The sequence below is a fragment of the Ceratotherium simum genome, chromosome 3 (assembly GCF_057802395.1).
Source record: "Ceratotherium simum simum isolate JZ-2026a chromosome 3, ASM5780239v1, whole genome shotgun sequence".
Classification (NCBI taxonomy): domain Eukaryota; kingdom Metazoa; phylum Chordata; class Mammalia; order Perissodactyla; family Rhinocerotidae; genus Ceratotherium; species Ceratotherium simum.
Window position 1 is genome coordinate 13,817,542 of NC_141902.1, and position 23,506 is coordinate 13,841,047.

A 23,506-nucleotide genomic window follows, 5' to 3' on the forward strand; every position below is an offset into this window, starting at 1 on the left:
AAAAAAAGAAAACCTACTGTGGCTTACTGTCAGAGACCAAATAGGCAGGAGGCCACAGACTTTATGTTCCCAGAAACTAAGCCAAGATGCTTGCCAGCTTGAAGTCTAGTTCTGTAACAATCACAGTATCACCACAGGCCTCTCGAGCTCTCATTATAAGACAGTTTTTCCCCCTCAGATTAAAAAAAAGAGTCTGCAGGTAGGCAATTGCTGGCTTTGGTTCAGTGTCTCAGTGTTGTCAGGGCTGATTGCTAGTGATTATCATGACCCTTCTCTCGTGGGGGTGGATGGCCACGAGAGCTACACTGTTGAAGTAGAATGTTATAGGCCTTGTATTCATTTGTAAAAATCGTATTTGTTTCTCTTAAAAAAGGGAGTCATAGATTTGTGTAGATCCTACATTTCTTAATCAGTTATGGCAAATGAAATCTTCTCTGAGGCTTTGAAACTGTGAGCCATCCCAATTAGCAGTTCCAGAAACAAAAGGAACTCTGGACATAATAGGAGGGATATTGATGTAGGGGCTAAAAAGGACAAAATTCTAAATAGTAGAGCCTTTTAGAATAAACTTTCTGGATAAAGTTCGAGACAGAAAAGGATGTACTTGTAATGTATAAAGAACACTTGCAACTCAATAATAAGACAAATCAATTTTTAAAATAGGCAAAATATTTAAATAGATCAGAGAAGACATATGAATTGCTAATAAGCATGTGATAAGGTGCTCAACAGAATAATGAAATCCTATTTTGTGTTTCATAATCATAATGTCCTTGAAGTTTGTGAAGAAACTTTCTTTTGAGACATCTGAACTTCAAAAGTTTATTGTGTCTCCTGAGGAACGTAGCCTTAAATCTCCAAAGGACCTTTAGGCTATCTAGTTGTTATGATTAATATTCTGATAAATGTCTAACTTGAGAAAATACATAAATGGTCATTTTTCTTTGTCATGCAGAAGAATCCTGAAACTCTATTTCCTTTCTTTTTTGTCTTGTGTATAAAGGAAAATAAATCAGTGACTCTAGTTGATTTTTTTAAAGTAGCTTTAATTTATCCATTTAAGTAAATAGTTCAGTGATTTTCAGTTAATATTTAGAGTTACCACAGTCCAGTTTTAGAACATTTCCATCACCCTAAAATATTCCTTTGAGCCCATTTACAGTCAGTTGCCTTTCCCACTACCAATCTGCGTTCTGTCCTCAATAAATTTGTCTTTTTGCAGTTTTGTATAAATGAAATCATCCGGTTTGTAGTTGTTTGCATCTGGCTTCTTTCACGTAGCATAATTTTGGGGGGGATAATAATTTATCCATATTATAGCATATATCAGCATTTCTTTTTATTGCTGCATATTATTCTATTGTATGGCTATACCATTTATTTACTCATCAATTAATAGACATTTATAGTGTTTCTAGTTTATTATAACTCGTTGATTCTATTTGTCTTATTGTAGATTCCTTTTGATTTTCTATGTATAGGATTATGCCAATTGCAAATTAAGATAGTTTTACTTTTTTATTTCTAATCTGTTGCCTTTAATTTCTTCTTTCTTTTTTTGTTTATTGTTCCTCTAGTACAATGTGGAATAAAAGTGGTAAGAGCAGACATGCTTGCGTTATTACTGATGTGAGGCAGAAAGTAGTCTTTCACCGTTATGTATGATGTAAAAATTTATAGATGCTATTTATCAAGTTGGAAAAGTTCTCTTCTGGTCCCAGTTTGTTGAGAGTTTTTAATCATGAATGGGCATTGTATTTTGTCAGATGCTTTTTCTGCATCTATTGACATGATCATTATCAGTGTCATTGGTGGTTTTATTATTTATTCTGTTAATATTGTGTATTTCACTAATTGGTTCCGGTGTTAAGCCAACTTTGCATCCTTGAGATAAATCCCATGTGGTTACCATTTGTCGTCCCTTAGTTTAGTTTGCTAATAATTTTTTAAAGGTTTTTGCCTCTGTGTTTATCAGGGGTGTTGCTCTGTAGTGTTCTTTTCTTGTGATGTCTTTGGCTTTATTATCAAGGTAACAGTAGCCTTATGCATAGATTGGGAAGTGTTCCCTCCTCTTTTATTTAACAAGAGTTTGTGAACAGTTGGTACTATTTCTTTAAATATTTGGTAGAATTCACAAGTAAAGCCATTTGGACCTGGGCATTTCTTTGTGAGAAGATTTGTAACTGTTACTTCAATTTCTTTAGTTGTTATAGATGTATTCAGATTTTATATTTGTCTTTGAGTCTGTTTGGATAATTTGTATCATACTAGGAATTTGTTTCATCTTATTTGTCTAATTTGGTGTAAAGTTGTTCAAGTTAGTCTCTCATAATAATCCTTTTCATTCCTATGGGGTCAGTAGTCATGTCTCCTCTCATTTCTGAATTTGGTAATTTGTATTTTCCTTCTCATTTTATTGACCACTTTAGCTAAGCATTTGTCATCAATGTTGATCATTTCAGAGAACTAACTTTGGTATTTTTAATTTTTTCTGTTCTTTTTCTGCTTTCTATTTCATTGATTTCCATTCTAGTCTTTTATATTTTAAAACAATTTTGCTTGCTTTGGGTTTATTTTGCTTGTCTATTTGTATTTTCTTAAGATAGAAGTCTAGGATATTAATTTGTTACCTTTCTTCTTTTCTGGTATAGGCCTTTAAGGCAATAAATTTACCTCTAAGCTTTACTTTAGCTCATCCTATGAATTTTAATATATTGTTTTCATTTTCTTTCAGTTGAAAGTAGTTTTTAATGTCCCTTTTGGTTTCTTTGACCCATAACTCTTTTAAGAGTGTGATTTTTTAAATTTTGAAATATTTGATGTTACCACAGATTTCTTTCTGTTGTGATTTCTAACTTAATTCTTTTGTGGTCAAAAAATACACTTTTTATGATTTTAATCTTTTTAAAGTTTTTGACACATTTCGTGGACCAGAATATAGTCTCTCCTGGAGAATGTTCCAGTGTGCTTGAAAGTGTATATTCTGTAGTCATTTAAAATATTAGATTAATATATGGCAATGATATGATTATTAAAGAACAAGAAAGGACTTGAATAAATGGAATCTTATGCAATATTCGTGGATGATAAGCTTGACAGTATAAAGATAACAGTTCTTATTCAGAATTCCTGTAGGGACTTTTTAGTGTAGCCCGGCAAGTTTATCCTAAAATTTATATGGAAAATCAAAGCCAAAGCAACTTGGAAGAATAACACAGGGGAGAGAGAAGATGGTGTTGTTGGATATTTTCGTACCCAATAACAAGATGTGTTATAAAGTTGTAATAATTAAGACAGTATCATTGGTGCAGGGATGGACAAGTAGACTAATGCAAAAGGACTTCAAGGCCAGCCAAAGACTCAGACTTATATATGAAACTTGAAATATGATTGAGATAGCATTTCATTTCGTTATAAACCCTGAAAGAGTTAGTAATACAATTGGGTGTCTATTTGGGGGAAAGAAACTCTGTTATTGCGGTGCACAGAAATAAATTTCTGATGGATTTCAGGACTTAAATTTGAAAAGCAACACTTTAAAACTTCTTGAAGAGACTATTTGGTTCATTTTTATAAGTTTTAGGTAGGGAAGTATTTCTTTAGATACAGTAAATACACGTGTGAAAGAAAAACATTGGTGAATTGACTATATTGAAACTTAAAATTTTTGTACATCAGAAGATACCACCCATCTCAGTCAATAAAACATGGTTGAGTTGTTTGGAAGGATATATTTCCAATTCATAGAACTGAGAACCAATTAGTAGCCAGTATGTATAAGGAACTCTTAGATTAAACAAAACAGAAATCCCAATTAAAAAAACATACAAAGGATATGACAGGCAATTTGTAGAAACTTGAATGGCTAAATGAAAAGATGCTCAGTGTCACTAGGAAACATCAAATGAAAACATTAAAATATTTAACACTCATCAGACTGGCGAATATTAGAGTATCTGCCAGTGTTTTGTGTTGCCAAGAATGTGTTACCACAGCACTCTCACACACTGCTAGTAGTACTGCTAATTTTCTCAACTGCTTTGGAGAGAATTTTCCAATATTTAGTAAAGTTGAAGATGAGTAATTTCATTCCTATTTATATACCCTGGGGAAACTCACACGTGTACAAGGAATCATGAACAAGAACATTTATTATAGTATTCTTAGGAAGAGCAAAATTTGAAAACAAACCAAATGTCCTAACATAAAGACAGATAAGATGATTAATGGTATATTCATACAATGCAGTAGTAGTATACAGCAGTTAAAATGTATTAACTAGAGCTACATAGATCAGTATAGATAAATTTCAGGAGCTGGCCCAGTGGTGTAGCAGTTAAGTGCACGCGCTCCGCTTCGGTGCCCCGGGGGTTCGCAGGTTTGGATCCCGGGTGTACACCAGCGCACCACTTGTCAAGCCATGCTGTGGCGGCGTCCCCTATAAAGTAGAGGAAGGTGGGCATGGATGTTAGCTCAATGCCGATCTTCCTCACCAGAAAGTGGAGGATTGGCCTCGGATGTTAGCTCAGGGCTGATCTTCCTCACACACACAAATAAAATAAATAAATTTTAGAAGCTAATGTTAGATGTGAAAAGCATCTTATAGAATGACTTGTTTTGTATGATACCACATGTATAAGGTTTTGTTTTGTTTGTTTACTGTTAATTAAACTCCGAACTAACTCAGATTTGATTGGTTTTCCACTTATGTTCTTTTTTCTGTTCCAGGATCCAATCCACAATACCACAATGCATTTAACATATATAAATATTTTAGGAGAGCTGATTAAGGACTGGGATTTACATAGTATTGCTTTAAGAAATTGAATTTGCTCAACCATAAGGAAGGGAATTGCAGATAAATCAACACAGTTTGTTGAAACACTAAAGCTTATTATTTTTTGTGTGTGTGTGTGAGGAAGATCAGCCCGGAGCTAACATCTGCCAATCCTCCTCTTTTGGCTGAGGAAGACCGGCCCTGGGCTAACATCCGTGCCCATCTTCCTCCACTTTATATGGGAATCCGCCACAGCATGGCCTGACAAGCGGTGTGTCGGAGCGCGCCCGGGATTCAAACCAGCGAACCCTGGGCCACAGCAGCGGAGCGCGTGCACTTAACCGCTTGCGCCACCGGGCCGGCCCCAAGCTTATTTTTGTATGACAAATGACACTTAACCAAATAAAGTCACAGGTTTGATCGTTATATATATATATTTTATATATGTAATCTTGATGTTACTAGAAAGGATAATAAATGCAGGATTAGAACAAATAGGTGTGGAAGAAATTCTTGTTACTGTTATAAGATTTTAAACATATAAACCAATTCTAAATATTTTATGGATTTATAAATAAGTATTAATAATATAAAAATATTTTTGGAAATAATTAATACCAAAATCTGGGTAATGGTTTCCACTGGGAAGGAAAGGAAGAAAATGATTCGAGATGGGTTCAAGGAAGGCTTCAATAATACTTTTACTGTTAGATAAAACATTATAGATAATGTAAATTCTTGAAATTTTGAAATTAAAAGAAACATAGGACTGTATGTGTTTAGATTTGTTCAGACCAAATGGTGGACATTTGGATGTTTGTTAATGTTTATTTCAGTGTTTTATTGTAGATTTGAAATATTGTATAATGTGAAAGAAAAAGGAATAGTAAATATGGTTTTGAATATTTTGAAAAAGAAAATTAATTAGTATAATGGAAATATTTATTAGGACATATTAGAGTTATAGATGTTTATGTGGTTAACTAAATGGAAATTTTCTACAGTGGTTTTTATTTGTATTAGTGATGGAGAAAGTAATTATATTCTTAGTCATTTTAAATAGGAGATATACATACATGGTTATTTTAAATGCAATTTTGGGTTTAGGGGTTTGTTTGGGTTTGTTTCAATAGAATAAATCATGTTCAATTGCAATAAACCATGTGTTGAAAAGGTGACTTTTTATATGCCCTTCTGGTCCCAAGATTATGACCAGAGGGATATCAAGGTCACCAAGAATAATTTGGAGGTTGCCAAGGACTTGTTTTATAGTGTTTTCAAGTCTGACCGAGAACTCTGACATTTAGAAACAAATAAGATGATATGAATATTTAAAATCATGTTTTCTTTTCAGGATTGATTTTAAAGAAACTACTCCACACAGGAAACTCCTTGAAGGTATAATACATATAATTGTATTTCTTTTCTATGACTTTTTAAAAACTGGATAAGGCATATAGCTACCTATTCCGCTTTTCCTCCGTCACCTTTTTCCTAAAGAATTTTGAATTGTCTTCATTTAATTGAAGTGAAGTCACTTAAAATATGGCAACATACTCAGTATGTATGAAAATACATACTAGATTGACCAGTCTATTGAAAAATGGTTGTACTTTTGCCGCTGCATTGACTCATTCACCAGAATTACTTTACTCTGGTCCCCAGAAAACAAAAATTATTTAGTCATTCAGTGAATTCTTCTTCATTTACCATAGCTATTCTTAGATGTATAGGAAAGTAGGAGATCTGTGTAAAAGTGTTGGTTTTGTTTCTTTTCTTTCTTTTTTTTTTTTTTCCCATCATCTCATTGTGCTGTGATTAAGAGAAGCTACTCAGACCAAAACCATCTTGCTTTAGGTTAGATAGAAGTCTCATATTGTAGGTGCTTTTGGCATCAAGGCTTGGGTATAGCGGCACACGGGAAGAAGGCTTCCTGTGTCTTTATCCTGCTACCTGACTAACCGTGAGGGTGGCAGCGGTTGAATAGCTTGGACAGTAGCCGTTAACCAGGCTGTGGTAGGTAACTCCCAAAGCTACCGGTGTGGCTAGGCTAGTGAGGAACTTGGTGTTTCGCTTGTCAGAGATTGAATTTTCCTCTGTATTTTTCCGTTTTCTTCCTGGGAGAGAATTCATTCATTGATTCAAATATTTATTGTCTTCTGTGTCTGGGGAATTGTCCTAGGTCCTTAGAATATAGTAATAGGCCAAAATTCCTGCTTTGCAGCTTAGCAGCAAATAATAAGTGAGACAATCTCAGAGACTGATAAGGTTTTAAGGACAAGAGCGTTGAGTTAGCAATGTACCAGGATCCCCATAACCATTCCTCCTCTTACCACACTCGTTACAGCAAGGAACAGTGGTTGCCCTCTCTTCTTGCTTTTTCCGTTAGACTGGTGGTGGTGGGAAGGAGGGATGTAAACAAGAAGAAAATGATTTTCTGATTTTTTACAAATGAAAATTATAGGATAAAAATTACCTGATGGCTTTAAGTAGTTAGAGGCCAAGTTCATTCTTTATTTGTTCAAAATCCATGAATTTAAATTTATAGATAAGGGTTCAATAAGTGTCATGGGTGTAATATCTCTCTGTACTTCCTTGTCTTCTTCTACCTCTCTCTCCTCCCTTCCTTTCCTTCCCCTCTTTGCAAAGTATCATTCTGTAATCATCTTCTAGAGAATTTTGGCTTTAAAAGGAGGAAAATATATCCATTATAAATAAAAATACTGTTTTTCATTTTATTTTAGATCAGGAGGGAAGGTGTTCGTCTTTTCTTATTATGGTTGCAAGCTCTTCAGAATAACTGCAGCAAAGAACAGCTTTGGATGTTTTCATGCTTAATCCCTGGATTTTCAGCACCACAATCTGAACATGGACCTCGAACTTTAGATAATCTCATTAATCCTCCACTCAACCTTCAAGAAAGTAAGATTCATGAGGTCTAGTATTTTAAAATTTTCTGTATAGTCTCTTAATATATATTTTTAAATGTCTGTACATTTATTGACTGGGTAATCCAAGGCCATGGTTTAAAATGTAGTTTTTATTATTATTCAGTTATGATGAGGCCAACAGATCAGGAGACAGTTGCCATTAAAAAAACAGTTTGTTACTCACAGTTCCCAAGAGGAGGGGACATGCTACACCAGGGAGGGTGGCCAGACGGGGAAGCATCAGGATCAGTTGGGGCGGGTCGGGGCAGTGCGGGTATCATGGGCAAGAGCCCTTATTGTGGTTTCTGCGGGCAGGAATGTTTGAGGCAGGGTGATTGGCTAGGTTGGATAATTTCAGCAGGCCCTGGGGCAAAGGGGCTATCCCTAGTTGCCTGGTACCTGGCCCTGGGATGATTAGGTCAGGGGAATAGTGGCCCAGAGTGTGAGAGCCCACTGGAGGCGGCAGTAGAGGTGTGGGCTCTGGATTGGTTGGTTTGCATATGGAAGGCACACTCTCGGGGCCCATCGTGTACTATCTCTAGTAATTAGCTAGCCCTGAGAGGGCCATTCTCTCCAGGGCCAGCAAGGCCCCTGACGTTAAAGCATCAGAAACACATGATTAATACAGACCATTTTATATTTGTCTTTAATTTCTAATTCTCGTATATCGTCCTGTGTCCTTGAGTTAATTTGGATGTACATTGAAGTACAAGTATGTTTTACTTTGTGCAAAGAGGACTGTAAAAAAATCCATTTCTGTGAGCTTAATTACTTGGCTGATATTTACTGAGGAACAGGTTTTGGGACCTGCCTGTGCTAAACCAGGAGCTAATTGTGCTGCTTAGGAAATATTTAAGAGAATTCATCTAGTTGTGGATTGATTTTTTTTTTTTTTGAATTTACATTTGTTATAATGAATGTTTTTGAATATCTGAAAAGTAAAAAGATGTACACGTTTTATTTTATAAGTGAACTTTTGTAATCAAGGAACTAAGATGCTAACTTTTATTTCATTTTGAGAAGGAAATAGTATTTCATCCTTTGAATTAAGAGGCTACCTTAAAGAGTTAGCATGGTCATTACCCAGAGCAATCAGATTGTCGTTTTTTTTTTTTGTGAGGAAGATCAGCCCTGAGCTAACATCTGTGCTAATCCTCCTCTTTTTGCTGAGGAAGACCAGCTCTGAGCTAACATCTATTGCCAATCCTCCTCCTTTTTTTCCCCCAAAGCCCCACTGGATAGTTGTATGTCATAGTTGCACATCCTTCTAGTTGCTGCATGCGGGACGCGGCCTCAGCATGGCCGGAGAAGCGGTGCGTTGGTGCGCGCCCGGGATCCAAACCTGGGCCGGCAGTAGCAGAGCGCGCGCACTTAACTGCTAAACCATGGGGCCGGCCCCCAGATTGTCCTTTAATAGATGAATAAACACATTATTATTAATGTTTCTCATTATATTATGGAATTTTTGTAATGAACACTCTTAATGTGAATTTTAAAATATCATGAGAAGTTCTTTCTCAAGTGAGATATTATTGACTCTGAATTCCTGCATATCTGTCTGTCCATCCCTATGTCACCTTCTCTCAATAAAGGGTTCATGAAACAGCTGATTATTAAAGTTTATGGTGGTTTTGATGGACTATCAGGATTACCAGATTTATTTCAAGGTTCAATTGTTAGAACGTTTTCACGCAGTATTCATTGCATTTATGTTTTGCAGTTAAATTTTATTTGGGTCATTGTTGTATTATTAAATTTGTTTTGTGATTATACTAAACTTCTCTTTTGTCTTTGTGTAGCTCAAGTCACTATAGAGGAAATCACTCCTCTTGTTCCCCCACAATCAGGAGATAAAGGACAGGAAGATCTCACAAGCTATTTTCTTGAAGCACTTTTAAAGTATATAGTAATTCAGGTACGTGTTATCTTCTTTACTATCACCCCCCCTTACTATCCTGTGTGGGTAATTCGTTTTTCCCTCTCTTACCCTTATTCTGTCATAGTAGATATTTGCTTATTTTCCTGAAGGAAGGGTGACAAATTTTTACTTTTGAAAATATATGTTAGTATGCCCTTCCTGAAATAAAATTCATCGGAGGGATTATGAACCTCTTGGAAAGGGAGCTGGAGAAATTTTAAAGTAGACTCTACTTTCTTATGTGAGCCAGTTGGGTTTCCTTTCTAATCCTTTCATTTATAATCAGCAGCTGTGGTATTCTAAGTGAAAAACTAATAACTGATTTAGGGATCAGTCTGCCAAGAGGCAGCAGCTGAGGAGGTGGACTGAGGATGGGGTGGGGGTCAGGGAATGTAATTTACACTTAAACATAGTTGTACTTTTTAAATTTCTAGGTGCATGTATGCTATAAAATAACCTGTTTGTCTCTAGATATGATATGTGTGTGTCCTGATTGATGAAAACACTCTCAGCACATACACATTTCTTGTAACTGTTCCAAACACAAAAATTCCCCATGCTTTGGAAACAAACATTATAGAGTTAATTTGGACCCTAGGCGAGATTGCCAGGGCTTGAATCCTCATTCTACGTCTTACTGAGAGTGGAACCTTTGGCAAATTACTTAACGTCTCTGTGCTTAAAGTAGAGATAAAAATAATACCTATCCCATTTTGGTGTTGAGGCTTAAATAATTAGTTCAAAGTACTTAGAAAAAAAAATTACGTGACACACAGTTAAGTGTTCTATAGTGGATAGTTGTTACTGTCATTATTATTACTAGTTTTTCTTTAAAAAAAAGCTTGTACACTTCATATAGATTTTTAAAATTGTTTTAGTGGTTTATTGAGATATAATTGACAAACAGTAAATTACAATGTTTGAAATATATAATTTGATGAATTTTATTCCATGTATGCAGCCATGAAACCATCACCACAATCATATAATGAACATTTCTAACACCCTAAAAGTCCTCGGACCCCTTTGTAATCCATCCTTTTCCCACCACCATCCCATCCCCAGGCAACCATTGATCTGATTTTTGTCACTATAGTTTGTATTTTCCATATTTTCATATAAATGGAATCACGTGGTACATATTTTTTTTTGGTCTAGCTTCTTTTCTTCAGCATAACTATTTTGAAAATCATTTATATTGTTGTATGTATCAATAGTTTGGTCCTTTTTATTGCTGAGTAGCTTTCCATTGTATGGATATACTACAACTTGTTATCCAGTCACCTGTTGGTGGTAATGTGGGTTGTTTCCAGTTTTTGGCTATTACAAATAAAACTGCTCTGAATATTGGTAAACAAGTCTTTGGGTAGACATAAACTTTATTTTCCCTTGGGTAAATAAACCCATGGCTGGGTTGTAGAGTAGCTGTTTTCCAAATGGTTAGACCTTTTTACATTCCACCAGCAATGAATGAGACATCCTCACCAACAGTTGTAGAGTGAGTCTATAATTTTAGCCGTTCTAAAGTGAGTATACAGTGGTATCTCATTGTGGCCCACTCTGGGCCTTTACCATCCCTCCTACTTAGGTATCTTCCTCACCCTGCTGGAATTCCCACACCCTATATTTTGCTGCTCTGTCCCCTCTGATCCCCCTACCCCTCACTTCATGGACATGTCCTCACCCCTCTCAGGCTCTGAGTCCCCACTGGACTCCTGCTTCTGCTACCCTGCTTCATGGATGCCCTGCTTCCTCTGGTCAGGCTCTGATTACCTGCGCTTGACTGCCACTGCTTTTACTCCTTCCCCCTCCCTCTCACATATGTTTTTGTATGACTTTTAGGATGAATTATTTAGGAAGGGGCAAAGGGAAAAGAACATTAGTATCTTTGTCATTAGTAGAGCCGAATTTTTTTTGTGTGTGAGGACGATCAGCCCTGAGTTAACATCCATGCTAGTCCTCCTCTTTTTGCTGAGGAATACCGGCTCTGAGCTAACATCTATTGCCAATCCTCCTCCTTTTTTCCCCCAAAGCCCCAGTAGATAGTTGTATGTCATAGTTGCATATCCTTCTAGTTGCTGTACGTGGGATGCGGCCTCAGCATGGCTGGAGAAGCGGTGCATCGGTGTGCGCCCAGGATCCGAACCTGGGCCGCCAGTAGCGGAGCGCGTGCACTTAACCGCTAAGCCATGGGGCCGGCCCCAGTAGAGCCGAATTTTGAGTCAACTTTGACAGTTTTCCAGAGCACATTTTAACTTCTAAGATTTTTGAAATATAACATATATCATGCATTTGCATGGCATTAGACCAGTTTTTAAGATTTATCCTTTATATATTTATGTACATAAATTATATACATAAATATATAAATTTAGCTATATCTATCTTCACAGTGTAACAGTTTAGTGTATTGCTTAAGTAACCTTTTACAGGCTTGTTTATAATAGCTAATAATTGTTTCTGTCTCCTGGAATAATTCTAATTGTGTTATTCATTTTTAGGTAAAAAGTTTAGAATGGAAGAATAAAGAAAACCAAGAAAGAGGATTTTCATTTTTGTTTTCACATTTTAAGAAATACTACTTGCCTTACATTTTTCCAAACATCTGCAAGGAGAACAGTTTATATCATCCTGCACTTGGTAGGTAGTCTTTGGAATTTTCCAAAAGATCAGACATAAGCATAAAATATACCTTAATGTAAAGTTGACATTTGTTACTTATAGAAAACCGATACCATTTAATATTTGTATTGATTGATTAGAGGTATTATACCTTGGTTCATCTGAAAGTGGAGTTTTATTGATAGGAAATTTTTGTTGAGAGTGAAGAGCTTTTTTAAAAATTTATTCTCTGGATCTCACCTATTGGAAAAGTTAGCCCACCAGAAATAGTTTTGATTATAAATTAAACTTAAGTCTAATGTTGAGTATGATCCTTAAACTATATTATAAGTTTTCTTATTAAGGTCCCTCAAGAGTTCGATTTAGTATGTCTTATTCAAATTCTGTGTGATTAATTACACTGTCATGTATTTTGATCATGTCTTGTCCAGTGTTTAGTGGCTGTGCCAAGACATCTGGTGGAGCCTTGAAGTTAGAGCCTCATGGACAAATCCTGGGTTAGAAGCAAATCTCTGCCATATATAGAAGGCATTGGCAGTCTGTATGAGGAAATGTTCTTTTTGCAGAAAGATGTTCCTATTTTAAGCTCTGTCAAGTTTAGGCAACTAACAGGCTTAGGCAAAACCATTAGGGCTGGTAGAAATGACTTAAATTAGTCAGGGTAGCAAAGCTTTCCCATTGGGAACAATATTTACTTTAAAAATATTTTTGCTGGAAAATCAAGGAAAAATTCTCATACTTTGTATGACTTCAAAATATGTGTCTCAGTCTTAGGTTAATTAAAGTGAGCGCTCATTAATTTTAAATGGCTCTGGAAGCTTCTCTGTATTTAGACTGGGTTCATTGAGCCTTCTAATGATATTTTGCAAAAAGATATGTTTTCATGTGTCAGCCATGTATGGTTCACTCTTCTAGATTCCGTGCTGATATCTAGCAGATTATTTAAAAATGTCATTTTTGTACTAAATCTATTTCTAAAACCAGGCTGTCATCACAGTGTTTTCTCAAATGTTTAAAAGTGTAGATTTATCAAAGCATAATTCCTTTCTCATTTTGGTTTTTGTTTTCCTTTTATTTTACACAGATATCCCACAGATGAGACCAAAGCCACATTATGTCGTGATAAAGAAGGATACTGAAACCAATGAAGCAATCTATTGCACAAAGGAGCCTTTCATCAAGGCTCGTGTTATTGTCATTCGTTGGCTGGTTTCTTTCTGGCTTGAGCCAAAGCCACATACAGGACCTCATATTCCTGGGATGGAAGGTGAAGTATTGCCAAAGAATATTCAGGTAATACACATGTAAGGCAAGCGTGTTAAAGTTAGAGAAAGCTTAAGATATTTGTCCACTAATATCAATTGCCCTAGGTGTAGAACATATTTAAAACAAGTAATAGTGATATTTTCTTTGTATAAATGTATTTTATAAATCCAAATTTTAACAATTATTATAGAACCAATAGTTTTCTTAATAAAAAAATAAAACTTGGAAGATATTGAAGATTATTTCAGTCATATATGAGTCTCAGCTTCTGTTTTTTATGTATTTTTATGTATGTATTTATGTATGTATTTTATGTATTTTTATGTATTTTATGTTAATTGTACAGTACCACAAATATCCTAAATTGTACAAATAAGTTCTTGCAGTTGGAAACAATATGCAATTAAATGGTTGTAGGATCTTCATAGTTCTTTTTAGATTTCTAGGCATTCACAGAATGCTAATTTAAAGTCCTGTCCCCATCTCATTCCCCGACTTTCAACAAGGACACTGAATCTAGAAATGTGATGTAAAATTGCACAACTATACAAAGAGGGCCTAGTATTTAAAATTATTATTTTTAATTGAACAGTTTTCCTCTTTTTCACTTTCTCCTTTTTCCTCGGTTTAGTTTTTCCTGAACTTGTCTATATTACAGTATTTTTTTTTTTTTTTACTATTTTTATTTTCCATTTCTCTGATTTCCTAATTTAGTTTTAAAAATTTTATACTGTGGTTTTGTATGACTTCTTAACTCTTTTAAAAATTAATTAAGTGAAGGTATAAAGTGTATTTAGCTCATTAGAGTTCAGAAAATTTGGCTTAATGTTCCCCTTAGCCTTCTATTTATCTGTGGCAGACTATGTGGTGTGTTTTCCCCAAAACTGTGTTCCAAGTTCTCTACAAAAAAATGTGGAAACTCTCAAGCAGAACTATTTTTCTGATCCCAGAACTTAGTGGACTAAAATCATAGATTTTTTGATTGAGAAGGCATATTAGAGATCATTTACTTAAACCATCTTATTTTATAGATGAAAAAACTGAGACAAAAATCAAGTAACTTGCCAGAAACTAATTTACCATCCTCCTATCATACCGTGGTAGTAATTTCCTTATCACCACCTTGAGACTTTTACTTTTTCCCTAAGCTTAGGCTTCTTCAGCCATGGTGAAAATTTTAGTAAGTTATTAGAACATAGAGTTTTCTAATATTTTCTTTTAGCTTCATTTCTATTTCTTCTGACGTAATTTTTCTTCTATTCCTTTGGTTTTTTGTTTAAGAAGTTTTTACTTGTGTTATTTTGTCTAAGGTAAAATAGAGATATTTTTAAACATTAAGGCTTTATTGAGTAAATTGTCCAATGTTAAATTATTTACTTATTGAAAGTCAGAGCTAACTCCATCTGCATTTACTCAACTTTAATTAGTAACTTGTTTGTACCTCAAACATACTGAAAAACAAATCTAATTATAGGTGGTTAGGTGATTAGTATCCCTATGTTGCTTAGATGTTGCGTTATTTGCATTGTCATTTAATTATTTAGAATGGATTATAAATGAAACTCTATGCTTGGATTTTAAACAGTGCTGTACGTTACTTGTGAAATGCTTTAGATTCTGCCAGTATTTGCTATTAGAAGACAAAATATCGAGTTAAATGATTGATATTCTCCCCCTTTTGTTTTTATTTTAGAGAGCAGCTGCTAGTTTGGTATCCAGAGAAGAAAACAAAAATGATAGTGCTGATAAAGCAGATAGAGCTACGGAACCAGAACAGTCTCATTCCAATACAAGCACTCTCACGGAGCGAGAACCTAGCTCATCCAGTCTCTGTAGCATTGATGAAGAACATCTCACAGACATTGAAATCGTTCGCAGAGTTTTTTCTTCTAAAAGAAGTAATGTAAACTTTGTCACAGAGATATTTCGTCAGGTAAAAAACCTCTCAGTATTTTTAATTTGTAGTATAGACTTTTTAATATTGAAATACTGACTTTTAGCTATTTAAAATTTATTCTTCATGGAAATGTTTTTTAAAGTTTATATTTAACTTTTAAAATTTACATTTGTGGTGATTTTAGTTTAATAACTATCCTCCTCATATGCCTTCTGTTATCAGAATGATTTTCTTAGTTACTTTGTGGTTTGAAACTTTTTCCTATCATTTGATTAATAAGTTATAATAAAATTATCTTTCTCTCTCCCATCAATAAAAAGTGATTTATAAATATAAGAAACGATGTCTTCATTGTCTTTAACTTCCCTTTGGAGGCTCAGTTTTGTCCTCGAAGGCATTCTGAAGTTAAAGTTGCTTAAGGCAAGTATTATTCGGGGAATAAAATAAAGAAAGGGAGGGAAAGAAAAAGAATAAAAGCTATTTCACATAAAGATAGCTAGAAATTCCTTAAGTGCACATTCTCAATTACATAAAATTTTGTGGAAAATAAACCTTATGAAAACTAATCATTTGCTCTTAATAGCGAAGGTACTTAACTTTTGCAGGTAAACATCATTGAGTTTTGTAGCTGAAGGGGATCATTCAAGTCTCACTGCAAGTAAGTGGTAGATCCGGGACTAAAACTCCCAGATCCTGCTTCCCATGTCAGTGCTCTTTATTCTATGCCACACTGCCTTCCTGCGCCAGCGAGCTCTCTAGGCAAAGCAGATCTTTGTCTCCTACGCATACTTAACTGACATGTAAAACAGAGCATGAGGCAGCACTAGCCTTGTCAACCTAAGTTAAAGAAACAAACTTGCCGTAACATTTTGTCCAGCTTTGGCATTGGTTCTAGTTGCCAGGTTTAAGGTTTGTGTCAACAGAATATGTGACAAATGAGAAGGAAAAGATATTTGACAAATAGTGTTGGAATACTTTACTTGTGGGAAAGTTTAAAGCTTATAGAACTATTCAGGTTTTCTAGTTCTTGAGTCAGTTTGAGTAAGTTTATTTTTCTAGGAGTTTGTTCATTGCATTTGTTTTCAAATTTGACGTAGAGTTTATTACATTGTCTTATAATCTTTTTAATCTCTGAAGGATTTATATTCATGTTCCCCCTTTTCATTCCCCTTAGTATTTGTCTCTTGTTTGGTTTTTTTTAATGATGATTCTTGCCAGAGATTTGTCAATTTTATTAGTCTTTTCAAAGAACAAACTTATGGCTTTGTTGATCCTCTTTTATGTTTGTTTTTCTCTTTATTATTTTTTGCTCCTTGTTACTTTCTTTCTACTTTTCTTGATTTTATTTGGTGGTTCTTTTCTTAATTTTAGCCTCACATTTTTCTCATATAAGCATTTTTTGAGACTACATTTTCTCATATAAGCATTTTTGAGGGTGTTTACCTCTTAATACTGTTTAGCTACATTCTACAAATTTTGATATATCACACTTTTGTTATTATTTACTTCTAAATATTTTCTAATTTTGATGTTAATACCTTTTTCGACCTAGGAGTTATTTAGCAATGTGTATCTTCCAAACATGTTAGATTTTTCTAGTTTTTTCTTACAAATTTCTAATGTGATTCTTCTGGTCAGAGAATAGTCTATACTATACTAATTAATTAAAATTTATTAAAACTTACAGCTTAGTATGAAGTCAGTTCTCATAAATGTCCTGTGTGCTTGAAAAGAATGTATCCTTTTCTGTTGAGTTCAGTGATCATTAAAGTCTATTAGATCAGGCTTATGATTGTGTTGGTCAGCTTTTCTATCTCCCTCCTTAAGACTTTTGGTCAGCTTGACCTCACAGTTATGGAGGGGGTATGTTAAAATCTTATACTCTGATGGTGATTTGTTTATTTTTTCCTTTGTACTTCCATAAATTTTTCTTTGTATATTTTGAAGCTATGAAATTAAGTACATACACGTTTATAATTATATATCTTCTTAGTGAATTAAACCTTTGATTTATGGCCCTTTTCGTCTGTAGAAATTATTTTTGCTTAAAGTCTATTTCATGTACTATTAGTACAGTCATACCATTTTCTTTTTATTAGAATTAGCCTTATGTATTTTTTTAATCCTTTTATTTTCAACCCTTTCCTGTCATTAGATTTTATGTGTCTCTTGTAAATATAGTTGGATTAAAAAAATTTTTGTCTTTGTTACTGCAATAAACAAAAAATTAAAAAAAAAAATTTTGTCTTTTAACTGGAATATTTATATTTGCTATAATTACTATGTTTGGATTTATTAATACTATATTATTTCTTTCTTTCTATTTTTCTTATCATGTCTGTATTTCCTTTTCTTTTTCATTATTCTCTCTCTCTTTTTTTTTTTTGGTGAGGGAGATTGGCCCTGAGCTAACATCTGTGTCAATCTTCCTCTATTTTATATGTGGGATGCCTCCACAGGATGGCTTGATGAGCGGTGTGTAGATCGGCACCGGGGATTTGAACCCCTGAATCCCGGGCCACTGAAGCGGAACACATGAATTTAACCACTACACCACTGGGCCGGCCACTTTTTTGTTTTCTGTTTTTGTTTTTGGTGAGGAAGATTAGCCCTGAGCTAACATCCATGCCCATCTTCCTCTACTTTTTTTTTTATATGTGGGACGCCTGCCACAACAAGACTTGATAAGTGGTGCGTAAGTCCGCACCCGGGATCCGAACCTGTGAACCCTGGGCCATCAAAGCAGAACCTGTGAACTTAACCACTACGCACGCCACCAGGCAGGCCCCTGTTTTCTTTTTAACTGATGTTTTTTCATTTTGTATCCTCTTCCTCCTCCCTTAGTTTGAAAGTAATATTCTATTCCTTTTTCTTCAGTGATTACTATATAAATTTTAACATACTTCACTTTCCAAGGTCTAAAGTTATTTTTTACCCTCTTCCTAATTAGTATAAGGACCTTAGAACCCTATTACTCTAATTTCTCCCCCCAACTTGTATATTGTTGTTATTAAATAATTCAGTTCTATTTTGCATGTTTGTGTTTTAACTCCAGTGTTATTATTGTTCTGTGTTCAATATTGATTTACATTTAGTTAAATATTTATCACTTTCTTTGATTATGATTTCTTCCCTTTCAGATTATCCATTTAGAATTACTTTTGTCTGCTTGAAGTTAATCGTTTAGAATTTACTTTAGTGGATGTCTGTTGGTATCAAACACTTAATAAGTTTTTCGTGTCTGAAAGTGTCTTTATTTTGCCCACATTCTTGAAGGGTTTTTTCCACTGGACATAGAATTCTAGGTTGACAGTTTTTTTCACTCAGCCCCTTTCAGATGATCAGATACTTTCCCACTCTTTTCTGTTTTGCCTTGTTGCTGTTGAGATGTCTACCAGCAGTTGAACTTCTTACTGCTTTATAGGTCAATTGTCTTTTTCTCTGGCTCTTTTTAATATCTTTTTTTAATATTTGCATTTTGCATTTTACTATGATGTGTCCAGGTCTAGATTTCCTTTCTTTCATTCTTCAGGGGATATTTTGGGCATAGTGTATTTATAGATTAATATATTTTGACAGTTCTGAAAAATTTTCAGCCATTATCTCTTTAAATATTACCTCTGTCCCATTTTTTTCTTGCCTTTCTAGAACTCTGACAAGATGTATATGTTAGACCTTCTCACTTTCTATTAATCTCATTCATATTTTCCATCTCTTTGTCTCTCTGTACTACATTCTGGATAATTTTATTTTAAATTGCAACTGTTTCTGGAAATTGGCCAGTCTGCTTGGTAATTTTATTGTCTCTGTTTCTGTACTTGTATATATATATATATATATTTTTTTTTTTTTTTTTAATTTATTTTATCCCCCAAAGCCCCAGTAGATAGTTGTATGTCATAGGTGCACATCCTTCTAGTTGCTGTACGTGGGCCACGGCCTCGGCATGGCTGGAGAAGCGGTGCGTCGGTGCGCGCCCGGGATCCGAACCTGGGCCGCCGGCAGCGGAGCTCAACCACTTAACCGCTGAGCCACGGGGCCGGCCCAGTACTTATATTTTATGCATTAAATTAAACATAGTTATTTTATATTGATTGATTGATCATTCTGATATTCCTGAGGTCTTTATAGGTCTGATTCTGCCATATTTTGTTTCTGTATGCTCTTTCTCATGGTGTTGTATTCTCTTGTGTTTTTTGCAATATTTTATGCTTTCAGAAATTTAGAATTTTGATTCTGAGCTTTTGCTTCTTGTGACTTTATTTCCTGATATGATTTGCTAAACGTTGATTCCTCCAGAGAGGAGTTGCATTTGCTTCTTCTAGATGCAAAGAGACCTACCAATTTTACGTTAAACTGAATTCTTTTTTTTTTTTTGTGAAGAAGATCAGCCCTGAGCTAACATCCATGCCAATCCTCCTCTTTTTGCTGAGGAAGACTGGCCCTGAGCTAACATCTATTGCCAGTCCTCCTCCTTTTTTTTTTTCCTTTTTCTCCTCAAAGCCCCAGTAGATAGTTGTATGTCATAGTTGCACATCCTTCTAGTTGCTGTATGTGGGATGCCGCATCAGCATGGCCAGACAAGTGGTGCGTTGGTGCGCACCCAGGATCCGAACCCCGAGCCGCCAGTAGCGGAGCGCGTGCGCTTAACCGCTAAGCCCTGGGGCCGGCCCCTAAAGTGAGTTCTTGATTTGAGGTTCACGCCAACCAGGTAATATGAACGCACGGTATAAACCTGTGTTAAGGCTAGCAACAAATGTCTCTGGGGAGATTTTTGTTGTTGTTTACTCTGCGTCTAGGTATGGGCAGTTTTTCTTGCACATTGTTGATGGAGTGGGTTTATTGTTCATTCAGCATCACACTGACAATATATAGTCCTTTGGAATCCCAACTTTGTTTAGAGGTTTCCTCTTGTTCTCCCTGCCTTGCCCCAATAGATCCATGAAAACCAGCGTAATTGGTTCCATTCAAAGTGAAAGTCAACTTTATTGCTCCCCCTAAAACCTCTCTGAGTTTGGATTTCATGTAGGTTTTTATTTTTGAATAATTTTTTCCTACTTTTTGGCTCATCAATGCATTTAAAAAAATTAAAGTTTTTAAAAATCTATCATTTTTGTTTTTTCAGTTGGAAGGTTGGTCAGGTTACCTAACCACCATACTATTGGAAACAGAATTCCCCTCATTGAGTATTTAATCATGCTGTATATTTTAATTTCTAAAAGTTGCATTTGGTTTTGTTGTATGGGTTTTTTCATATCTACATAGTCGTTTTTTGCGATGGCTTATTCTTTAATCATGTTTTCATTTTCTTCTTGATTAAAACCTATTGAAAATGCTTATTTTATATTCCTTATTTCAATAATTCCAGTAACTTAAGTTTTTGCAGTTTTAGCCTTGTTTGTTGTTTCTGTTTACTCAGTCGTTTGTTTTGGGTTTTCATGTTATGGGCTTACATTTCTTTGGAGTTCTGTGAGAATTACTTTGAAACCTGGGTTAAAGGATATGTTGTGCTTGCTTCAGGTATTCAGGGGTCCTGTCAACCTTGGTTTACTTTAAATTAAAATTCTCAGCTTATGATTCTTCCCATTTTGCCACACTCAATGTTATGTGATGGCCAACCTGAGAAGATAAATTTGCAGGGAAGACTGTACTTCCCTCTATTCTCCTATCCCACGTCAATAGACAAGTTTCCTCACTGACTCTTCTCTGGAATTGAGTGTTTTTTCTTCCCCTCCTAGTTCACTTTTATATTGAGGTTGTAGCCTTCATTGGTTTCACCTTTACGTGTAGGATCTGATCTGTCTATCCCCTCTGTACAGGTAGCCATTTAAACCAGAGTGATCTAGGCTGTCCAAGGCAGCAGCCAGCAGCTTCCTTGGTCACTTGCCTCTCTGGATTAATCCTTCCATTTTTTTCTAGACTCGGACTATCCTTACAAGCTGAGCCATTCATTTAAAACAGTATATTGTACTTTTTATGTGACAGTTTTTAGGTGTCCTGTGCAGGAGGATTCCAGGATTTTTTTTTACGATATTACTGGGAACTGAAGTCTTCTGAGATATTTTTATTCTAACAATGATCTTTTTTTTTTTTTTTTTTTGTGAGGAAAACTAGCCCTGATCTAACATCCAATGCCAATCCTCCTCTTTTTGCTGAGGAAGGCTGGCCCTGGGCTAACATCCATGCCCATCTTCCTCTACTTTATATGGGACACTGCCACAGCATGGCTTGATAAGCGGTATGTCGATGCGCACCCGGGACCCGAACCTGCGAACCCCGGGCCGCTGCAGCAGAGCACGCACACTTAACCATTATGCCACTGGGCTGGCCCCAACAATTATCTTTTAAAAGTAGTGTTTTTCTTTTGTTTTTGTTTTTATTTTTGTGAGGAATATTAGCCCTGAGCTAACATCTGTCGCCAACCCTCCTCTTTTTGCTGAGGAAGATTGGCTCTGGGCTAACATCTGTGCCCATCTTCCTCTACTTTATATGGGACCACCACCACAGCGTGGCTTGACAAGCGGTGCATCGGTGCGTGCCCAGGATCCGAACCTGCAAACCCTGGGCCGCCGCAGCGGAGCGTGCACACTGAACTGCTGCACCACTGGGCGGCCCCTTAAAAGTGGTTTTTAAGGCAAAACTTAAGGAAAAATAAATTTTAGGATGGTAACTCCAATGAACCATTCATGTTTTGAAAAGGAATCAATCTAAGATTAGATTGTAGTAGGAAAGCTATTTTTACTTGCTTAATACTGAGGATAAATTTGCACAATTGAGAATCTGTGAAATAGTTTCTTTCCTTATTTTGAAGGTTCATATGTTCCATAATGTAATGTAAACAAAAATATTCCATTAATTATCAGGTATATGGATATATAATAATTTTGCCCTTAGCAATTCCAGCTAGAGCACAAGTCCTTCTATAGGTAAATACATTTAGTGGAAATGTCTTTACTTTTTGTTTTTCAAATAATTCCATCCTCATAGCCTTCAAACTTATTGTTTTCCCTAGCTGGACTTCTGTCCTTCAACCTTCCTCTCTTTCCTCTCTACCCTTCACCCTTCTCTTTTCACCTGGCTACTCAGTGTTTAGGTTACAGCTTAAATGTAACTACACCAGAGAAGCCTTCCATGACCACTCTCACCTGCCCACCCAAAGACAGATGTGCCTGTACACGCATGTGTGCATGTGCACATACACACAGGAATACCTCTTTTTTATGATGTTTTTGAAAACTATACTCTTCTTCATAGTACCTCTCCTGAGTTTTATGATTATTTAAAAAATTGTTTAATTTTGATCTTTCCTGCTACTCTCCATGAATACTTCTCTTATTCATTCATCCTTGTATGCTTAGTGCCTGGCATAGAGTAGGCACCTAGTAAATATTTGGTGAAGAAATCAAGAAGTTCAGTACCTTCTGAGTGCTGGGCACTTCATCAGTGCTAGCTGAGGGCTGCCGTGCATTTCTAGAAGTAAGTCTTGAAATAATATGTCATATAGCTGATAATGTTTTTTTGGGGCAGTGTAATGATTGTGAGTTCTATCTCAGATATAGGTATTTATATTGTTATGTGTTTTTAAAGCAAGGATACAACTATAAAGCATAAATGCCCAAATCATTTGAAATGGTAAAATTATTCTGCGTATCCAATAGAATAGGCATAAATGCATTCCAGACATTAACCCCCTATTTTATAAGGAAACCCAGTGTGCTTTATGTTGTTAGTTCTTGGAGGCTGCAGTGAGGAGCCCCAAGTACTTTGATATGAGGTAAATATAACACATCAATAGGTGAACCTTTAGGAGCACCTCTTTAAGGCAGTGGATCGCCGAGTGTAGTAGTCTGGGGTTCCTGAGAAGTCCCCAGGACCTTTTCAGGTCCATGAGGTCAGAACTATTTTCATGACAATACTAAGATTTTGTTTACCTTTTCACTGTCAGTCTTCCACAAGTGTACAGTGAAGTTTTCCAGAGGATACCTGACATGTGATATTGTATCAGATTGAATGCAGAAACACACAGATATGAGAATCCAACTGTCTTCTATTAAGCTAAACTTTAAAGAGATTTGCAAAAATGTAAAACAATGCTA

At 35.5% G+C, this 23,506-nt stretch overlaps 1 protein-coding gene across 8 annotated transcripts in view; it reads left to right on the forward strand.

Annotated features, from left to right (window-relative positions):
* The window catches only part of RALGAPA1 (Ral GTPase activating protein catalytic subunit alpha 1), a 241,377-nt gene that overhangs the window by 47,934 nt on the left and 169,937 nt on the right, over positions 1 to 23,506 (forward strand). For all 8 annotated transcript variants that reach the window (XM_087422563.1, XM_087422573.1, XM_014792116.2 and 5 more), the window contains exons 5-10: positions 6,132 to 6,175; positions 7,522 to 7,699; positions 9,507 to 9,622; positions 12,127 to 12,265; positions 13,332 to 13,540; positions 15,207 to 15,446. In XM_087422563.1, the coding sequence (XP_087278689.1) occupies positions 6,132 to 6,175; positions 7,522 to 7,699; positions 9,507 to 9,622; positions 12,127 to 12,265; positions 13,332 to 13,540; positions 15,207 to 15,446 (926 nt within the window). The remainder of the gene's footprint in view (positions 1 to 6,131; positions 6,176 to 7,521; positions 7,700 to 9,506; positions 9,623 to 12,126; positions 12,266 to 13,331; positions 13,541 to 15,206; positions 15,447 to 23,506) is intronic.